The sequence below is a fragment of the Doryrhamphus excisus genome, linkage group LG20 (genome assembly GCF_037039965.1).
Source record: "Doryrhamphus excisus strain RoL-2023G ecotype Guam linkage group LG20, RoL_Dexc_Guam_v1.1, whole genome shotgun sequence".
NCBI lineage: Eukaryota > Metazoa > Chordata > Actinopteri > Syngnathiformes > Syngnathidae > Doryrhamphus > Doryrhamphus excisus.
The window spans coordinates 15,224,554-15,243,877 of NC_136376.1; the positions used below are offsets into that span (position 1 = coordinate 15,224,554).

General features: G+C 38.5%; 1 protein-coding gene across 31 annotated transcripts in view; it reads left to right on the forward strand.

Annotated features, from left to right (window-relative positions):
• Window positions 1–19,324, forward strand: part of LOC131107920 (neurexin-1a-like) — a 250,969-nt gene that overhangs the window by 127,789 nt on the left and 103,856 nt on the right. For 17 of the 31 annotated variants that reach the window (XM_058058397.2, XM_058058398.2, XM_058058402.2 and 14 more), the window contains 2 exons: window positions 1,029–1,202; window positions 6,008–6,127. In XM_058058397.2, coding sequence (XP_057914380.2) covers window positions 1,029–1,202; window positions 6,008–6,127 — 294 coding nt within the window. Of the gene's footprint in view, window positions 1–1,028; window positions 1,203–4,229; window positions 4,257–6,007; window positions 6,128–19,324 lie in introns of all 31 variants that reach the window. The other 14 variants (XM_078787439.1, XM_078787440.1, XM_078787443.1 and 11 more) reach the window with 1 other exon arrangement.

Sequence of the window (19,324 nt, forward strand, 5' to 3'; positions counted from 1 at the left end):
TAACACCCCTATAGTCACCTTTACACTCATGTTCAACCAATATAGTAGACATAATGACATTTGAATGAATAAGACATAATTTAATAACTCATACATGTTAGCATAGGGAGAGTTCCTTGGTGATGCTTATTTCATTGTCATTATATATATATATATTACTTTCCTGACTCATTGTGGTGGCTAATGTAACATTACTGACACCTAGTGACCATTGTAGAATACTACATATCATGTCTCTCAATGTCTTTTAGTTGCGTCTCGTATTTTAGTTCATTTAGTCATTTTTAGGACTAGTAATGTTTGACTAATAATGGGCAGTAGTCAACCACAAAATAGCAATTATTTAATAATTAGTATATTTAGAAAAGCTGTGAAATTGGAAGTGTGATATGGTGCGGGACGGCTAGTTATGTTAAAAACGAATTATTACTAAGGACTCTTAAATGTAAAGAAATGGCCAATTAATATTACTACAGTACATAGTTTTGCAAGTTTTATATTTTAGATTCTACGATTACAGTTTACAACTATTATTTTTCTATTTCTTCTTCACAGGATTTTTTGTGATATGGGTATTGACTGTATATTACATTTCAAATAATATGTTAATTTGTTAACCATGTAAATTGGATGGCAAATTACATACAACAATAAAAACACTATTCAATTTATTTTGCAAGCTACGTAAATCACCAATGAGGATTTCAACTTCTGGCTTTTTTTAAAGCATATGTTTGAATTTAAACTTACCTACTTTCCACCCAATTGATGTTCAATCTATGTCTAATGAGGGCTCTCATGGAAGGAATGTTTGCATGACACTCATACACTTAAACTGTACTCTCTATTTCATTTTCATAAGCCACTTATCCTTTATGAGAAAAAAATCCAAACTGTCTTTGTCTTCACTGAAAGCTCACAATGACAAAGATCATCATCCCTATGAAAGTTGTGTTACTCTCCTGTTCTATGGAGTGCCGTTTTTATCCACAAGGGGTCAGTATTGTTCCGTTTTTCATATGTTGCAGGTAACCTTTACATTGGTGGAGTGGCCAAGGAGATGTACAAGGAGCTGCCTAAATTGGTGCATGCCAAGGAGGGCTTTCAAGGTTGTCTGGCATCAGTGGATCTCAACGGTCGTCTTCCTGACTTGATGTCAGACGCGCTGGACTGTGTGGGACAAATTGAGAGAGGATGTGAAGGTGAGGTTTCAGTTGAATTCATCAATGATACAAAAAAGGTTTGGTTGAATGATCACACGAAAATGATCATTCATTTTTACAAAATCTTCCTTCTAATAATGATAACAGCCACCAAATGTAACAAATGATGCATATATACAGCAGTCACAGTGCTGCTTCTCTCTGTGACTCGTGTTGCGTTTGGGTTTGCATGGGTATTTTGACGTTCACGCAATATTTTCACCAGATTTTAACTGTTTTTTCCTCACAATTTTATGAGTTTATTCTCACAACAACAACAATGTAAAGTCTTTTCAGTGTGGCCCTAATACGACACTTTGATTTCATCAATCATCAATATTATGATCATTTCAAAGTGTCGGCACAGTGTCTGCACAATCTCCGTTTGTGTGGAGTTCTCCCCGTGCGTGGGGGTATTCTCCGAGTACTCCGGCTTCCACTCACATTCTAAAAACATGCGTGTTGGGCTAATTGCCAATAATTAGGTTCAATCACCCACAATCACCCCTCAATGACGAATGGTGACGCAGATTTCAGAAATCTTTGAACTCAAACTTTTTCTGTTTACAACACAGCATGAGCTATGGCCGTGAGACATTGTCTCTCTCGTCATGGCACGCTTTTCTCTAGCAGATATTTGCAGCTGTGCGTTGGGCAGAAGGCATATTTAGGCTCCACTCCTTCCACTCAAGCCGCCCATAAATATACGTAGGATGCATATCTTATTTTTAACCACCACCATCTGTTTAAGATACAGCGTTTGGCAACCCACACAGGTATTATTATCATAGTTGCACATAACCTACAAGTACTTTTTATAGTACGTCTTTTTCACTTGCGGGTTACTGCTGAAATGCTCATATGTTCAACAACGACTAGTAGAATGGAGCTACTCTCTGATTACAATCGGTTTGTGCATTTGAAGGTGAAGAGATTCAGCTCACAAACTCAAGCTGCGATGCTTTTATTCTGCTTTTCTTTCTTAACCTCAAACAAGGTTCATTCAAGTGGAATTCTCAGGAGTATAGTTCAAATAGAATGTCTTCAATTATCAAATAATTGCTCAATATTTTTTCTGCCATGCTTCTCATTTGCCTCAACGACAGTTGAGCACCAAATTTGAAGCTAATCTCTTGTTTTCTCGGAGTTCTTGGCAGCGTGAGATGCAGGATTTGTAGGCTTGTGGTGTTTATTTACACACATGATGTTGACGGCACAAGCACGTTACTCAACTCCAGTACCTTATTTTCTGAACTATAATGTGCGCTGGACTATAAATTGCATTTAAGGGTGTTTATCGTCCTGCTATCATTAGCGCAAAGCTTTTTTTTGTTGTTTTTTTTCGGAGTGTCATGGCGCTGCTTCTAACAACATTAAATTTGCAAGAGACGAAGACGAAGCCAGAAGGAGGGTGCAATGTTTCCACTAACAAGGAAACAAACCAAAGCTACAATAAGTCATTTTTTTTTACATAAGCGGATACAATAAAACCTAATCTGTAAAAGTGTTGACATGTTTTAGACATATTTTAAAATGAAAATAAACAGAAAATAATATGTGAGTATTAATTAGTGAGTGGGGCTGCACGGCGGTCGAGTGGTTAGCGAGCAGACCTCACAGCTAGGAGACCCGAGTTCAATCCCACCCTCGGCCATCTGTGTGGAGTTTGCATGTTCTCCCCGTGCATGCGTGGGTTTTCTCCGGGTACTCCGGTTTCCTCCCACATTCCAAAAACATGCTAGGTTAATTAGCCACTCCAAATTGTCCATAGGTATGAATGTGAGTGTGAATGGTTGTTTGTCTATATGTGCCCTGTGATTGGCTGGCCACCAGTCCAGGGTGTACCCCGCCTCTCGCCTGAAGTCTGCTGGGATAGGCTCCAGCATACCCCCTGCAAAGTGAGGATAAGCGGCAAAGGAAACAGATGAATGAATAATTAGTCAGTGGCTGAGACGGGTCTCCAAGCTGCAGTTTGGCAATCTACACATGTATGATATCACTATAGTTGCACATAACTTACAGACATGTAGTCTCCATGACAGAAGTGTATTTAACAATAGTTTGCAACAAAATTTGCTATGATCTGCATTATTCAGTTTGTGTGTCTATCCGTGTGATAAACTAAATGCATTATTGTGGCCACTAGGTGTCGCCAAAAATAGCCTCTCTTTAACATGTCAAAGTCTGTCTATATTTTGATTGTAGTACATTGCAGGAAATGACACTGACAGGATACAGCTGATGATTTGAGAAAGCAAATTTACTGAAATGCCAATTCCTAGCGGTGACCATGTTGCATTCTACGGGGTTGCTCTGTGACAAAAGTGTACACGTGTTTGCTTTCTTCTAAGTCGCACACCCCCAACGCTGACACCAACAATGTGAAGCGTGTAAGCAGTCTGTTGAAATGCATCAAACAATGCCACTTTACCACAGGCAATCGTTTTTGTTTCACTTGGCCATCATCTGATTATTCCCTCTACCATATTTGTACTGTTAGAGCTACTTCTTCATTCCATCCCCACTCTATTTTGCACTGAACATCTTACTGGATCTGAGAATTTGCCAGAAGCAATCATCTTGAATTATGTATGAAGCCTTTGTTGCATGCATGAATAGCATTTGCCCAGTTTAATGTGCGCCGCATCCCGTGATAATATTGGATTTATTTTTCAGCATCAGTCACCTAGTTTCATTTCACAATTCATCCACCCTTTTCAATTGAGTTTTCAACTTCTGATCTTTCACGGTCCAACATTACAAATGTAATCAAATTTAGCTCTCTGTGTGGATGTGTCAAACTTGCTGTTCGCTTTGTGTACCACACAATTTCACTGGCTGGCGTCAATCGGTTGGATTTTTATTTGATTATTTTAGTTCTCTAATGCTCTGGCCGATTCAAACATGGTCTTCGCTCCTTCTCTCCCACAGTGTGTGCATCTGTTTTTCCATCTCTGACATCCTCATGTTTTACTAACAGCTGCTATACTTTGCCTTTTCCTCCTCTAACGATGGTCCTGACAAAAGTTGCATTGGTGAAAGCTGATTTGCAAGGTCTGTTTAATACAGAGTCTGATATCCTGCCCCCCCTGCCCCACACCTTAAAAAGTCCCACACGGCCCGCCTGAAGTTGGACTACCACCATTTCCATGCACATTTGATTTTTCATATCTTGCATGCCTTTTTGATATGTCTCATAAAAATACACTTTTTTCTGCATGTGAAAGTTCAACACATAATGTACACATTCTCTTTTTGTATGTTTCATGATGCCTTATTACTGTTTCATTGATGGATTTGCTATATCATGTAGTGTTATATACTATTAACAATATTCATATTCCCAGAGGTTTATTAAGGCAAACAAAAGAAAGTTATATATGTACGTATTATGAGTGAAACAAGGTGAAACTGTTACATTGGGGGATTTTGACATTCACTCATTCAAGGGTTTCTCAGCTGCGTAGAGGGCGCCGACATTCAAATGTGCTCCGGACATTACATCCTGCCCTCTGCCTGCTTTGAGTACGTGAAGTACGCCATACGTAACCCGAACCCTAAACCTAACCATAACAATAACCCTAAACCTTACCCCAACCCTAAACCTTACCCTAACCCTAACCCTTACCCTAACCCTAACCCTAAACCTAAACCTTACCCTAACCCTAACCCTAAACCTTACCCTAACCCGAACCCTAACCCGAACCCGAACCCTAACCCTAAACCTTACCCTAACCCTAACCCGAACCCTACCACGTCAGCTAATGATAGGTGTTTGGCAAAGTTTAGCTACTTTTAAAGTTTATCATTGAATGTTTAGCCTTTTGGAATAACTGTTCTTTGGAATAAACAACAGTTTATTCAGGCTGAAGGAAAAATATGCATTTATATTTTCATATTTATATACCAAGACTTCTTTTAAACATTTTATGTACATAGTGGTGTAATCTGTCACACCATCACACCAGTGGTGAATCTGCCAATCGATTAAAATATTTCATCACCATGAATTCTATGTTATCCATAGTTAATATATAATTACTCACAATTACTCTCAGGTGAAAGAACATTTTAAATGTATAATACACCAATCAATATAGGCTGTTTTTTGTTTATTAAACATTCTGTTTCTTTTTTGAGGTGCTGACTTGTGACATACTTCTGTATGTGTTTAAAAAAAGGAAGGCATGACGTGAAAAAATAGAATTTACCAAAGTAATAGATGGATGGGTAGGATTCAATAATTTTTGCTTCTTCCTACTCCTTTTGGACATGTGGAACTGGGAATTGATTATGTGACGCATTCCACTGGAACCTGATGCATGTTCAAATAAAATTAAAATTAAAGTCTTGTATTTTTGAGTTTTATCATTTAATTTGGGCAGAAACGTCAGATTGTGCTTAGACCTCTGGATAAGCAAAAAGACTTTTGTCAGGCACTGCAAGTGGAAGAACCTATTATTTTCTATTTTCAATTGATTTGATCACACCAACACTTCTCTTTCACAGTTTTTTTTTCCTGCGTCTGCATGCAAAATGTCAACAATATAAATGACAAAAGTGTGACTTCATCTCAGCTGAAATACATTTAAAGAATGTTTGGTCTGTCATGCAGTGACAGTTTGGACAAAACCGAAATGTGATCTAGGTGTCTGGACTGCAAATGTGTTTATTATGTGTCACTTTTACAGGAGTCTTTATTTATTTGTGTGACATGTTCACTGTGGAGTGAAGTGAGACAAGCCCGTTGTGACTCGGATCACATCAGTGGGCTCACAGTGCGTTGTGCTTGTGTTCATGCTCAGGCCCCAGCACCACATGCCAGGAGGACTCATGCGCCAACCAGGGTGTGTGTCTTCAACAGTGGGAGGGATTCAGCTGCGACTGCAGCATGACGACATTCGGCGGACCGCTGTGTAATGACGGTAGGCTTTCACAACATCTGTGGGCTCTTATAATGCTTCCAACAAGATCTTCAGTTTGGAGATATGGGCCGCACTATTTTTTATCCCAGATTATTGTTTGCTGACTTCATGCTCTACTTGTGTCCTATCCAGACGTCTTGGGATTACAGACAAAAAATGTGACAATAACGGCTTGATAAACCTCATCAATCCAACGTTAATTGTAAAGCACTTCAAATATAAGCACAGAGACATAATCTACATCCAGTACATATATTGCAGTATTGATATTGTTTTTTATTCCAAAAACATGCTAGGTTAATTAGCCACTCCAAATTGTCCATAGGTATGAATGTGAGTGTGAATGGTTGTTTGTCTATATGTGCCCTGGGATTGGCTGGCCACCAGTCCAGGGTGGACCCCGCCTCTCCTGAAGACAGCTGGGATAGGCTCCAGCACCCCCACGACCCTCCTGAGGATATCCAGTAGAAAATGAATGAATGAATGTTTCTCCAGTCATATTTTTTCTATTATACTTTTCTTCAAATTAATGTTATTAATCTCGTCTTGCCTTGTTCTTGCAAATTCAATCTTGTGTGCCGTCTGGTCTGTGTGTTGTATATACATTATATATCTCAAATGTAAGATCTCTCTTTTGCAATTTTTTTTAAATTATATCACAAATTAAAAAAAAAATTATAAAAATTATATCATAAAAATTATAAATATTTTTTTAATTATATCAGGGTCCATATGGTATATGTTTATTAATAATCTTAATCTTAATTAACTGTTTGCTGTGTTCTGTGTTAATAACCCAAAGAAAGAGACACAGTTTCGAAGAAACAGCATCATTTCAACTTCATCTTCATTCATTTGGCCGTGATGGAAAAATATAAAATATAATTGTATAATATATAATAATAACTTCTGCTTCTTTTGCCAGAAATGACAGCAAACGGTCAGGCAAACCCTGAAAGACTGAGATTGATCTGGAAGAGATCAGACTGAAAAAAGAACGTTTTTTTTGTTTAAAAAGAAGCACGTGTTAAAACAACAGGATGTAGTTTAAAAGTTGTGTGATATTAATCTCAATTAAAGATCTGGCTTAGCGTGAAGGACTATGGACTCATTAATGTTGAAAGCATCAGGGTAATACCTTTTGCAAATGCATCTACTCTCTTATGCAAAACATGCACAGGAGGATTTTGTTGAGTGTTTATTTCCTTGTGAACTGCTTCACACAGTCGGGGGTGTTATGGGCTGAACGGCATTAGGGATGAAAAACCAAGCTGGCATTCTATACGTAGATGACGGCAGTATTTCTACCAGCTTGATAACGTTAAAATGACTGTTCTACTTGGGATGCGTGGTTATGGTTTGTGTTCTGGATCAATGAAGGCCAAAGTTTGTTTTGAACTCCTGGTGACCCTTCTTTCTGCAGAAAGTGAAGCAGTGAATTTGGTTTTCCAGTTCTACATATTCATTGCGAAGGCTCATTTACAGCAGTGGGAGCAGCCCAGCTCGTAGGACATGGAAGAATATATTACATTTGGGTCTGCTGAGCCTTGTTACCGCAGCTAGCCACATTGTTCCTGCGGACCTAATAAAAAGTAGTGCAGATCAATATCACGACCCGTGGGATGCAATATTCAGAACGACATAACCAAATGCTTTCCTAGAACTGTGACAAAGTGGAGTCGGTGCAATGAATAAAGATGCGAGCGTGCTTCAGTCTGTGAGAGTGAGGAATGAACCTGGGGTTTTATCTGTGCTGATGGATTGTCATGTGGATGGGAAAAGGGGGCCATGTGGAAAATGAGAGAAGCTGGGCAAAATATCGTTTTTATGCTTTTGTTAGCGAGAGCAGGCAATTTGGAACCCAGCAATAGGTTGAATGAAAGCAAGTTGCATGCGGAGTTGACTGAGTCATCCAAACTTTAGTACCTTGCCTCCTGCCTCTGTATCATTATCGTGACACCGAATTGCTGTGTTGTACCAACAACAACACAATAAAGCCCAAAGCTTTGCCCAAGCTGTGTGGTTAATTATGCTGCTGTTTGCATTGCGCCAAGATGGCGGCATCCCTTTTACAGCAGCCTATTCATTTACAGTCACGCTGTACTTGGACGTGTCCGGCTGATGGTTGGTTTGTGGTTTGAGTCCTGCAGCAGCATTAGAGCCAAAGTCATGTATGCATATTTTGTTCATTAGCTTGCAGGAACATACTTTACACACTTTGCTGGTATGAGATATTGGATAGCATTGACTTATGTTAGAAATTAAAAAAAATGTATTTTTTGTGAAGCATGCACAGAGAAACAAATTTGCAAAAGAGAGATCTTACATTTTTTTTATATAATCTATATACAACACACAGACCAGACAACACACAAGATTGAATTTGCAAGAACAAGGCAAGACGAGATTAATAACATTAATTTGAAGAAAAGTATAATAGAAAAAATATGACTGGAGAAACATTCATTCATTCATTTTCTACCGCTTTTCCTCACGAGGGTTGCAGGGGGTGCTGGAGCCTATCCCAGCTGTCTTGGTGGCCAGCCAATCCCAGAGCACATGTAGACAAACAACCATTCACACTCACATTCATGACTGGAGAAACTAATGTTTTCATTTACCACGCAGGGGGTTTTGAAGAAATTCTAGTTGTATATAATATAGTTGTATAGTATTGTTTACTTTTTCTGATACCAAAAAAAAACACTGTTAATATACAGTAATACTCTTTAAAGTGTCATACTTGGCGTTAGTGACAAGGCAAGGTTTCACAAATGTCAAGCTTATTTGAAGTGAGTATTGATTAGAAGAGGTAAGTGGTGAGTGCCGTACAAAAAAAAGCTTCAACCAAAGGGGTAATATTTCCGGGCCTGCTTTGAGACTTGTTTGGGGTCGTCTGTCCATTGAGCCTTTGAAGTCTCAGTTCATAAGTAGTTGGTGTGTGGGAGATAGATGTCCAGTCCGGACCCCCTCAGGGGGTTTGCCCGCAGTGGTCAAGCATGTGAGGGTAATGTATAGAGACAAACACAATGGTGTTTGCTGTTGAGCTTAAGTGGGTCGAGAAGAGACTACTGAGTAGGCTCGGTCTGACTCCACGCAACTTTTACCTCGCTTGGTTGCTCATCTACCCTGTCCTGTAGTCCAAGCTATTAGTGCCATGTCAATATTGTAGCAACCATGAAGGTAGTGCAGTCTAGCCGCCATTGTCTGTGCCCAAGGGGCAAAGATGTGTCTTCATCAGCGCGTACTCACCAGTGGCTTTGCATCTTGAATAGCTTGTCTGCGCCCTGGCTTGTTTTCTTTAGCACATGCAAAAGTGGACTGCGTGTATCCTCAGCCATACTGACAAATATAACAAATATATGAAATATGTATTAATAACGTATTACCTGTGAATGTTCTCATTCATCCTGGTGATTGTATTCTCAGGGCATTTCATCGATAGCAATGAATCGTTGTCTTAGAAGAAGATGTAGTGCTGTCCTATCTAGTCCCATCTAGTCTGATGAAGCCTACTTTGACTTTTACAGTTGTAATTAATTCAATAATTTGATAACAAAGGAAAGTTTGTAAGTACACAAAACTTGTATATCATCTTATTGATTGTTAATAATTTTGCTCTTCGAGTGTCTTTGTTTTCATCAGCAATTGAGCTACTTTGACCAAGCAATTTCTATTGCAGATCAATAAAGTCATTGTATTTTGACTATAACTTCAAATGAACAACAATAGAGCAAAACTATATGCAGTACTGTGTAAAAGTCTTGGGTCCACATTATCATTGTTATCACCCCTTGATTGCAGTCATCATCACATCGTAAAGCATTAAACAGTAAGCAGAGGTTGTGCATAGTCTAAGGACGATTATATTGCTATATTATATTTATATAGCAATATAGCACATTCAATTGTTGTGAGGATCTGAAGTGAATTACACAGTAGTATTATGTCATGTTGAAATCATTGTAACTGCTCATGCTAATAAAATAAGAACTTACTTTGGAGAATCCATGAAATAATACTGTTTTGAACTTCAATATGTTCACTAGTGTTAAGGGTAAAGTAGGCCACTTGTGTTTCATTGTCTAGATAGACAACACCCACTTATCCTTGCATGCAGGCAATATAGCGGTCAATAGAACACAGTGGAGGCATGCACGGACTAAACCACTTAGTTTGTTTCAAGGGCAAATAGGGCAGCAGCGCTGTCGCCGTGGGCGTTTCAGGCACTTGAATCTCCTGTCACAACAATGTCAAATGCATGTCGAAAAAGCTCAACATTTTAGATTTAGTTCAGCAAATATTTGGGTTTCAGTGTTTTTAACCAAGATACTACAACAGCGCCTCTTAATACATTGGGTACTTAAAAGCTACAAAAAGCATTGCATGACTTTTAGAGTGACTTTATCTCTAGTTTAGGATACACAGTAATCATTACAAATCAATATGATCAGTCTTGTGGAGGTTGGTTGTTGATAAAAGTCAGTTGTCTTTATTACAGCCGTGAAAGCCTAATGAGGCTTTAGTGTGTGTTAGTCTTACTTTCATTAACTCTTCCTCCATCACATCACAACTAAGTGGTCACCCTGCGGCCCAATTATTTTCAATGATTTCCCAATACCGATTGAGATCCTAGGTTCAAATGGGTTTCTGTGTTAGGGGGATGTGGGCAAAGGCTGCTGGCATCGAACACAGATAGTGCCTTCTTTCTGAATGAAGTTTTCACAACATTTTATACCAAGTTTTATAGCATTATTAACCGGTTTTAGCCAATGAAATACATCAAATATGGACACATACATGCGATTTTGAATGTTGATTGTCTTTTATGGTGTTTCTTTCGCTGTCTCGTTGGTGTTTGCGTTGATAATCTATAGTGCTATAATGTGGTGATGAACTCGGGATTGTGCACTGGTGACTTATATCTGCATTAAGTATGCAGTTGTGTCTCCATAACCCAGCACTGATGAAGATGTAGAGAATGTGCTTAACAACTCTGCTGGGTGTTGCACTGAACATTCACACATTTGGCAATTAAACAGCTCAGTAAATATTAAATATTGCACTCTAGATCAGTGTGGGACAAAAAACCACAAATGCAGTTACTTATGAACAGGAATGACATAACCCAAGGGGTAGTATTTAAATATATCATAGTACAGAATATCACAATTATTATTATTATTATTATTATTATTATTATTATACAGGAGCCAGGCAACGACATTTTGTTGACAATTTCACTGCTGTGATATTGTCCAATGACAATAAAGGAAGTCTATCTAGCTAGTCCATCCATCCATCCATGCATGCTGCTGTGCAATGCAAATTTCCCCACTGAGGGACAAATAAAAGCATATCTTATCTTATGACAATATAACATTTTAATTCAGGAGGACTTATATAAAAAGCTACAAACCTTAAGCAATATAATGAAATAAACTCTCAAATTGTAAAGCCCATTTATTTATTGGTAACAAACTGGCTGGATGTAGTCACCCATGCAATCCCAACTGGATATGTAAGATATGTTTACTATATTGACACTTACTATGGTACCCATTATGGCATTGGATGCTCATATCACCGAGTACTTCGGTACAAGGTGCATTATTTAAAAAAAACAAAAAACAAAAACTGTATTATTGAAAGCAGGAAGTGAACAAAAGTACCAGATGGAGGGGTAGGATTTAATAATTTAATGCTTCTTCCTACTCCTTTTGGACATGTGGAACTGGGAACTGATTATGGGATGCACTCAATTGGAATCTGATGCATGTTCAAATGAAATAAAACCATTACCATTACCATTACCATTACCATTACCATTACCACTTGTCATGAGGCTGTACAATGTTCCATACATTAAAACCGTAAAACACTGACAGACTGAGCGGTCAGTCAAGTAAATACTTCCCCACATGAACATTCCTTCTCCTCACAATGACACTATTTCATTCATCTTATATATCCGCCATCATCAACTCCCGCCATTCTGGTTGTCAGTTGGCTGTTCATCAATCATGCCGGCTTTCGCCAAAGCTCAGATAACAATTAAAGCAGATACCTTAGCCCAAGCATCCACAATCCAATCACGTATGGTGGCGTAACCTGCCCGGCGTTGCCTCTGTGTTTGTCTTTTTTTCATCCAAGTTTTTGATAGGTTTATCGCTGCCAGCGTACGTATTGCGTACTGTGTCAGTTGGAAATGGTCCGACACTCAAAATAGTAGCACAACATTTTACAGAGCTCACTGCACACATACAGTAAGGCGCACTGGATTATGGGTGCATCGTCAATGTTTGAGAAAATTAAAGATGTTTTGTGCAATTTGGTATTTGAACAGTATACTTTCTTAAAAATACTACTATATACAGTACATAAGCAAAGTAATCCCCAAAAATATCCATCAATCCAATAAACTGAAAGCACCTACAAAGCCAATAACATAAGACTTCCAGGGAATACCAAAGAATGAGCACAGACTGTGGAAAGCATTCCTCCCTTCTTTCTCCATTATAAAAAAGTCAGTCAAACTTGACATTCCAATGTCTCTCTGACCTGCTGCAGCCTCCTACGTTTTCCAGCCATGAAGGACAGACTGGCACCGCTCACATTCCTCCCTATCAGTAGCAGGCAAGGATCTTTCACTATGCCTGACCAAAGTCATTCCCCGTTATAGGGCTGTGTTGATTTAGTGATTTGAGGACTCCTCCTCCTCTTAACCAAAGACTCGGTGCACGGGCAGCCGCCCTCGAGCAACCTGGCAGAACGTATCCTTGGATGGTTGGAGAAAAACCTTTCGGGTAAACAGTAGTAAATCTGTCAATGTGTGGTACATATAATAAATTGTAGGAAGACATTATGACAATATCTACAGTTGCTCTTGGAATTCAAACATCACTGAAAATGATAGTTTTTAAAGTGTATATATTTGCAGTCAGTGTCTTTGCTGTGTGATGTTTTTAATATTTATCATTTAACCAATAGTCAACTCATCTTTTCCTACTATCAAAAAATAAAACTAAATATACTCACAACCAAAAATCCAATTACCGGTAATAAATGTTGATAACAATACAATTTGGAAAGCTGCACATCTTATGTGGCACAAACATCAATATAAAAACAAAAGTATGAAAGTTGGGACTAATACAATCATGATTGCAGTATGTATTAGGTTAGATTAGATGATTAAATTTACAAAGCTTGGAAATACCTTAGCCCAAATATCCATAATCAGTTCCCATATGGCGGCGTTCCACACCACGGACATATGGTGCTGGCAGGCCTGTTGTTGTGTTAACCACATCACACACACATCAATATCATTATCCGATATTATTGGACATCTCGAGCAAATGTACCCAATTTGGACCAAGTGCATCAATCACACTCTGCAGTTTTATTTATCGGTCTAAAAGAAAACCTTCATTTTCCAAGGTTGTGGAATGTGGGTTTATTGAAACAAACTAACAAGTCGAGTGGCCTGTAGCAAAAATAAACACTCCCCTCATCGCCAGTGCCGACAACATTCTTGAAAAGCTCTTCTTTGCTTCACCTTATATAGAGTGTGGTCATATATACGTGGTAGCACCTCATCTGGGTTTTGCTCATTAGCAGAAGATCCTTCCCAACACCGCTTGCCTTACAAAGTAACAGCAACACACGTTTTCCTCAAGTGTGACAACAACATCTTGTGCTTTTCCACATTTGATGTGAGTCATTTGAGCCGTGCACCGTCGTGAATAGTTTGCCGCTACTTGGACAATGTGATTCGTGTATGTGACAAGCGCTACAGTGGAATTGGACTTGAAGAGCTGCAGTAACGCTGCTGTCTGATGAGCTATATGTCTGAAGGAGACTCTTACAGAATACGCTTTTGAATATCTCTTTTCACTGGCTGTGCTGTGGACCTCCAACTCAAGGAGCTCTTTATTTTCAATGATGTTTCAACCAAAGTCAAATTAATTTGACCATTTCACAAGGAATTTTATAATTTCATTCTATTTTACATTAAAGAAGGGTGAATTTTCTCTTTTTGTATTCCTTCCTCTTGCAAGTCTATCCATTGTTCCGTTTAATTGGAGCATGTCCGTCTAGTTCTTTAACAAAGAAACAGCGGACTCCTAAAGGGAGAAGAGGCGGTCTGTCCTTGACCTGTTTAAGATTATGCACTCGGAGAAGAGAAGTGACGGACTTGCCTTTCAGTGGAGACAGACAGACTGAGACAGACAGACCACAGTGCCTTGGCAGCCCTCTGCATCTTGGGAACTGTCAGAGGAGATAGAGAGGAAGCCTCCAGAAAGCTGATGACCTATGACCCCTATCTCTCTCGCTGACAGTCAGGATTTAGTTTATGCATTTGCAGACACATTTTCTCTGCACATACACACTGACACACACACATCAGTACATGAGGACGCACTGATGCAGACATCCAGACATAACCTTTATTTGCATTTACGAGTAAGGTTTTTTTTTTTTTTTTTTTTACACAAGTCCCTCGTGTGTTTAAATTGATTTATGGAAATGATTAACGCTGTTGTTGGCATTGCATATGCATCACGGGAAGAAGTACTGGCTTGTCAAATTAGCCAGATTAATCCGTCACAACGACGGCACTCAAGTAAGCGACTGAAGCAACATGAGCCAATCGGAAATATTATTAACGCATTTAGTGGGAAATGATACAAACATCATCAGTCATCAGAAAGTTTTGGCCACGAAATCGAGTGCCCAAACAATGCAACGTATGCGTTACTTACTCACCATTTGTGCATTTTTTTGACTGCTAAATAATGCACCATGGGGCCAAACAAAGTTGCAAGTGCCTGCAAATAAATAAAGACTGTGAGAAACATTATTGGATTCAACTTTGCCAGGATGTACAAGAAGTCCATATTATCAATTTTGTGTTCTACATGTAAAACTGGAGCGTATTTATTGGATTCACATTAATTTCTATGGGAAAAAACATTGTTGTTATCAAACCTTTTGAAACAGATTGGATTGGATTAGATTAGATATACCTTTAGTCGTCCCTCAGTGGGGAAATGTACATTGCACAGCAGCAAAGAGGACATAATCCAGTTAAATAGTGAAAAATAAACAATATAAAACAACCTAAAACGTATTAACAAATTAACAATTTTAGCCAGGATTATATACAAGTACAGTTTACAAGATGATATGAAATATGAAATGTATTGTGGTTCTGTCACGGGCGCGCTCGGCGGTGTTGCGTTGCGACCCCAGGATGCAGAGAGCAGGACCAAAAGTGCAAATAAAAGGTGGTTTAATGCAAATATGGCAGCAGCAGGAAAACACGACAGCCAGTACAAACCAAAGACAACTCACAAATGAAGCCACAACAGAAAGAGCACGCACCTGAACTAAATAGGGATAACGAAATTAGAAGCAGGTGTGTGAAAAGAGCAGGGGTAAGGAGAACGGAAGAGAACAACAAAGGAAGTGGTTACCAAAATAAGGGCATGGAAACCGGAACAGAAGCAAAGAAGGAAACTAAGAGAGCTGTCACGAGGGGGTGAAGCCTCTGTTGCAGGCTGCATTTTATTAAGTAATTCCCAGAGTATAATATGTGTTTTTGTTCTGTAAACAAGGGAAAACAACAGTTTGACAAAGACCCTAATTATGCACTAAACAATAACCTCAATTAATTATTAATCAACCTCAATTAATTATTAATCATTTTATTCCCACCTGGTGTCTATGGAATATACTGTGAATTTCTCTTGGAGATTAAATCAGTGTCTATCTGGACTGTCACTACTGTACTAGATACTATAGATATAGTTACCTAGCTAAATATCATATAGGCCACTGTTAATTGTGGAATAAATAGAATGAATAGAAGTATTCAGAGTCTGACATACAAGTGTAGTGTTAACAATGATAGTTCTGCATTTCTAGTCATCCCAAGTCATTTGCGCCCCAAAAAATGCACGTCATTTGAATAGAATGGCTGTAATTCCTAAATAATAAAATGTAATATTGATTGTGCAACCTCTTACATTAAAGCTGGAAAGATTCCCTACAGTCATACATTGTTTCATTTTAGATATATTATGGTGATATATCTGAGACAATATCAAATACATCTCCATATAACTATGTAATCATTACATGAGTAGTATTTGACATAAATATGCTTAATACTGACATTTGATTGAAATATATTTTGCAATGAAAATAAAGCTCTTTCATTGTGCTTTTGTGACAGTGAATGTTTCCTGTTTTTATTTCAGCTCGAGTGGTGTTATTCACTGCATGCATCAGGCAGCGTGTGCAACAATATACAATATACAATATGGACATCCATATAGTCCTGCTTGGCCAGCTTCCTCTCTGTTTGCTGAACATTGATGACAGATGTGGAAATTGTTTTCTTTCTTCCCTTATTGATGTTGGTGTTCAGCTTGCAGTAACGTATGTACGTTAGGACGTGAATTAGGACTGAACAAGATAAACACAGTGGCTATGTACATAATGGCTATACTGTACAGTTGGTGTGTTCGACAGTAATTATCTTTTCAAAATCCATACATTGAAGAGATTCCCAAAAGGCGCTAAATCCACTTTGGGACATTTTGAGTAAATGTTTTTTTTTTTTTCAGGGTCACTTCAAGAACTCACATATTGAAGTACTATCACCATAAGTAAAATGGCAATTTAAAAAATCCTGCTATGTTAGTTAGTCTTGATTTTTTATTTGGATGAATAAGGTATCAAACCATTGTAGGTATCAATTGGCAACTCATTCAATAATTTACCAAAAATCATACTTCAATATTCAGTTTATATCACACAGAATCAGCATAAATATGGCTAAATGAGCGGAACTATAAGGCATTCATAAAATGCATTCAAAGACATGAATGATATGTACGTAGTATTCTACACCGGTCACTGAGTGTCAGTAATATTACTGTAATTTTCAGTGAGACACACAAGCAGCAGACTTGATCGCTAGAACACTGTAATGTGAGTATAAAGGTGACTATAGAGGTGCTATTTCATGTCTAGAGGGCTCTAATGTTAAAACCCATTTTTAGAAGGTTGCAAATGTGAAAAGTGTAAATTTGAGGGATAACTACCATGTCACAATGGCCTTCATTATTCTCATGTGTCTCAATATCGTACTTTATATTATGGCAAGTATGTGTGGTAGGAAATGGAATGGAAGCTGCGCACCCTGTCACCCTTCCAGATGTTTGTAGCGCCACATATGTTACTGTTCCTCCCACAGATGTGGCACTGCATCACCCAGCAGGTACACCTACTTAATGCGTGACTTGGCATTCATGCTTGAGCTGCCCCGAGTCAGCGCTGGAATATCCGAAATGAAGCTACACCTGCCTAAAGAACGCTGTTCGCTATTTATGCTTCATGAGCTCATATTCCACCCTTGATTGCTATCGTAAACAAGAGGAGAGTGGCTGTTTGTCAACGTTCATGTCCTTGTGTAACAGTTGTGACGTCTATACGTATGTTGTGAAATTCAACTGATTTAATGAATGAGTCTCTAGGGCTGGGGTATTCGACTAATATTCAAATAGTTCCAATTACAGAAAGGTCTACAAGACCGCCCCCAAACACTCAACTCTTGAAAAGTAGACATCCAGTTTTCAGATGAAAAGGCAGACATTTATTGACCGATGAGATGATGTTTTATTTTTTGTTGCAAACCTGAGGCTGAGGGAACGTGTTAGCATCTGTTGGGCCGTGCTTGAATGGGTCAGGATGGCCGGGTTGTTCGTATTGAGCTCCGATACGCTGAGTGTAGACTTGGTTGGTATGTTTGGGGAAAAACGTTTTGTCTCGTAGTAGCATCGCACATCGACATTTCTAATGAGTCTGTCCATCCCAGGTTGAAAGCTCTATTTTCACTGTCCACTTTCCTCTTCTTAGTGAGAGTCATAAGCATTTATTTTTCTGTTATCATCTGCTCACTCTTTTCTCTCGCTGTTTCCCTCGTTTCTTTTTTTCTCATATGTCTCACTTGTTGTTCCGTGTCACTCACTTCGCTTGGCTCTCCTTCGTCTGTCTCTGTCGTTAAGGTTGCCATGTTTGGAATGCAGAGATTGGATGAGCCGTGTAGAATCATGAGGGACGACTTAACGCGTGTTGGTTAGAGGATTTTCTGATCTGATCAACCAGCAACTTGGACCACATTGCTAATCGAGAAGTCAATAATGATCAAGTGGATGAGAAAGGGACTGCCACATGCTTTATATGTTGGAAAACACATTATATAAGAGATTTATAGGACAAACAACTAAAGAATCAGAAAATAAGTATAATATGTATAAAAACAAGTTATCAAATATTATAGTACACTATTAAATAATAAAAATAACAAAAACATGGGCCATCCTAAAGACTATCATCAGTAATGAATCCCAAAAATCAGATTACCCTCAATATTCTATACATGACAATGCTAAAAAGAAAAAAAAATTACTTGTCAGCAGGAGAAAGGAATGAAAACATACACATGAATTCCAACTGCGTGTTCCTCACTGGTGTGACAAATTGATCAATTATATTGTCAATAAAAGTAAAGCATAAACACCAACTGATTGTAATGGGATGGAAACGGAAGCGATAAAGAAGGTCATGAACATGAACCGCCGGCATACATCAGTAATTTATCATTTCAGACTGATACATTTCCAAACAAAGTTATACCAATTTTCAAAAGTGGAGACAAACATCAACATCCATTCTTGCAACAAGCTGTTTAACAGGTTACATACTACTACAACTAATAAATATAGCTAAATAATTATTCTAATACAAATATTTTAAGAAACGACCAACTCTATTGACTGCAGTATTTATGGATCTAACAAAAACATTTCATACAATTTATTACTATTATAATAGTTCACAAACTGGAATGGTATGGAATCATTAATTCATTCATTTTCTACACCGCTTATCCTCACGAGGGTCGCGGGCAAGTTGTCTTGGGGTGATTGGTCACCAGCCAATCAGAGGGCACATATAGACAAACAAGCATTGACAACACAGTCACGTTCCACACAGAGATGCCCGAGCAAGGAATCGAACCCGGGTCTCCTAGTTTTGTGGCCTGTGCGCGAATGCACTGCAGAATCAGAGGGTTAATATTGAACGGGGTAAAGGTTACTTCACGAACAGGAAGCAATGCGT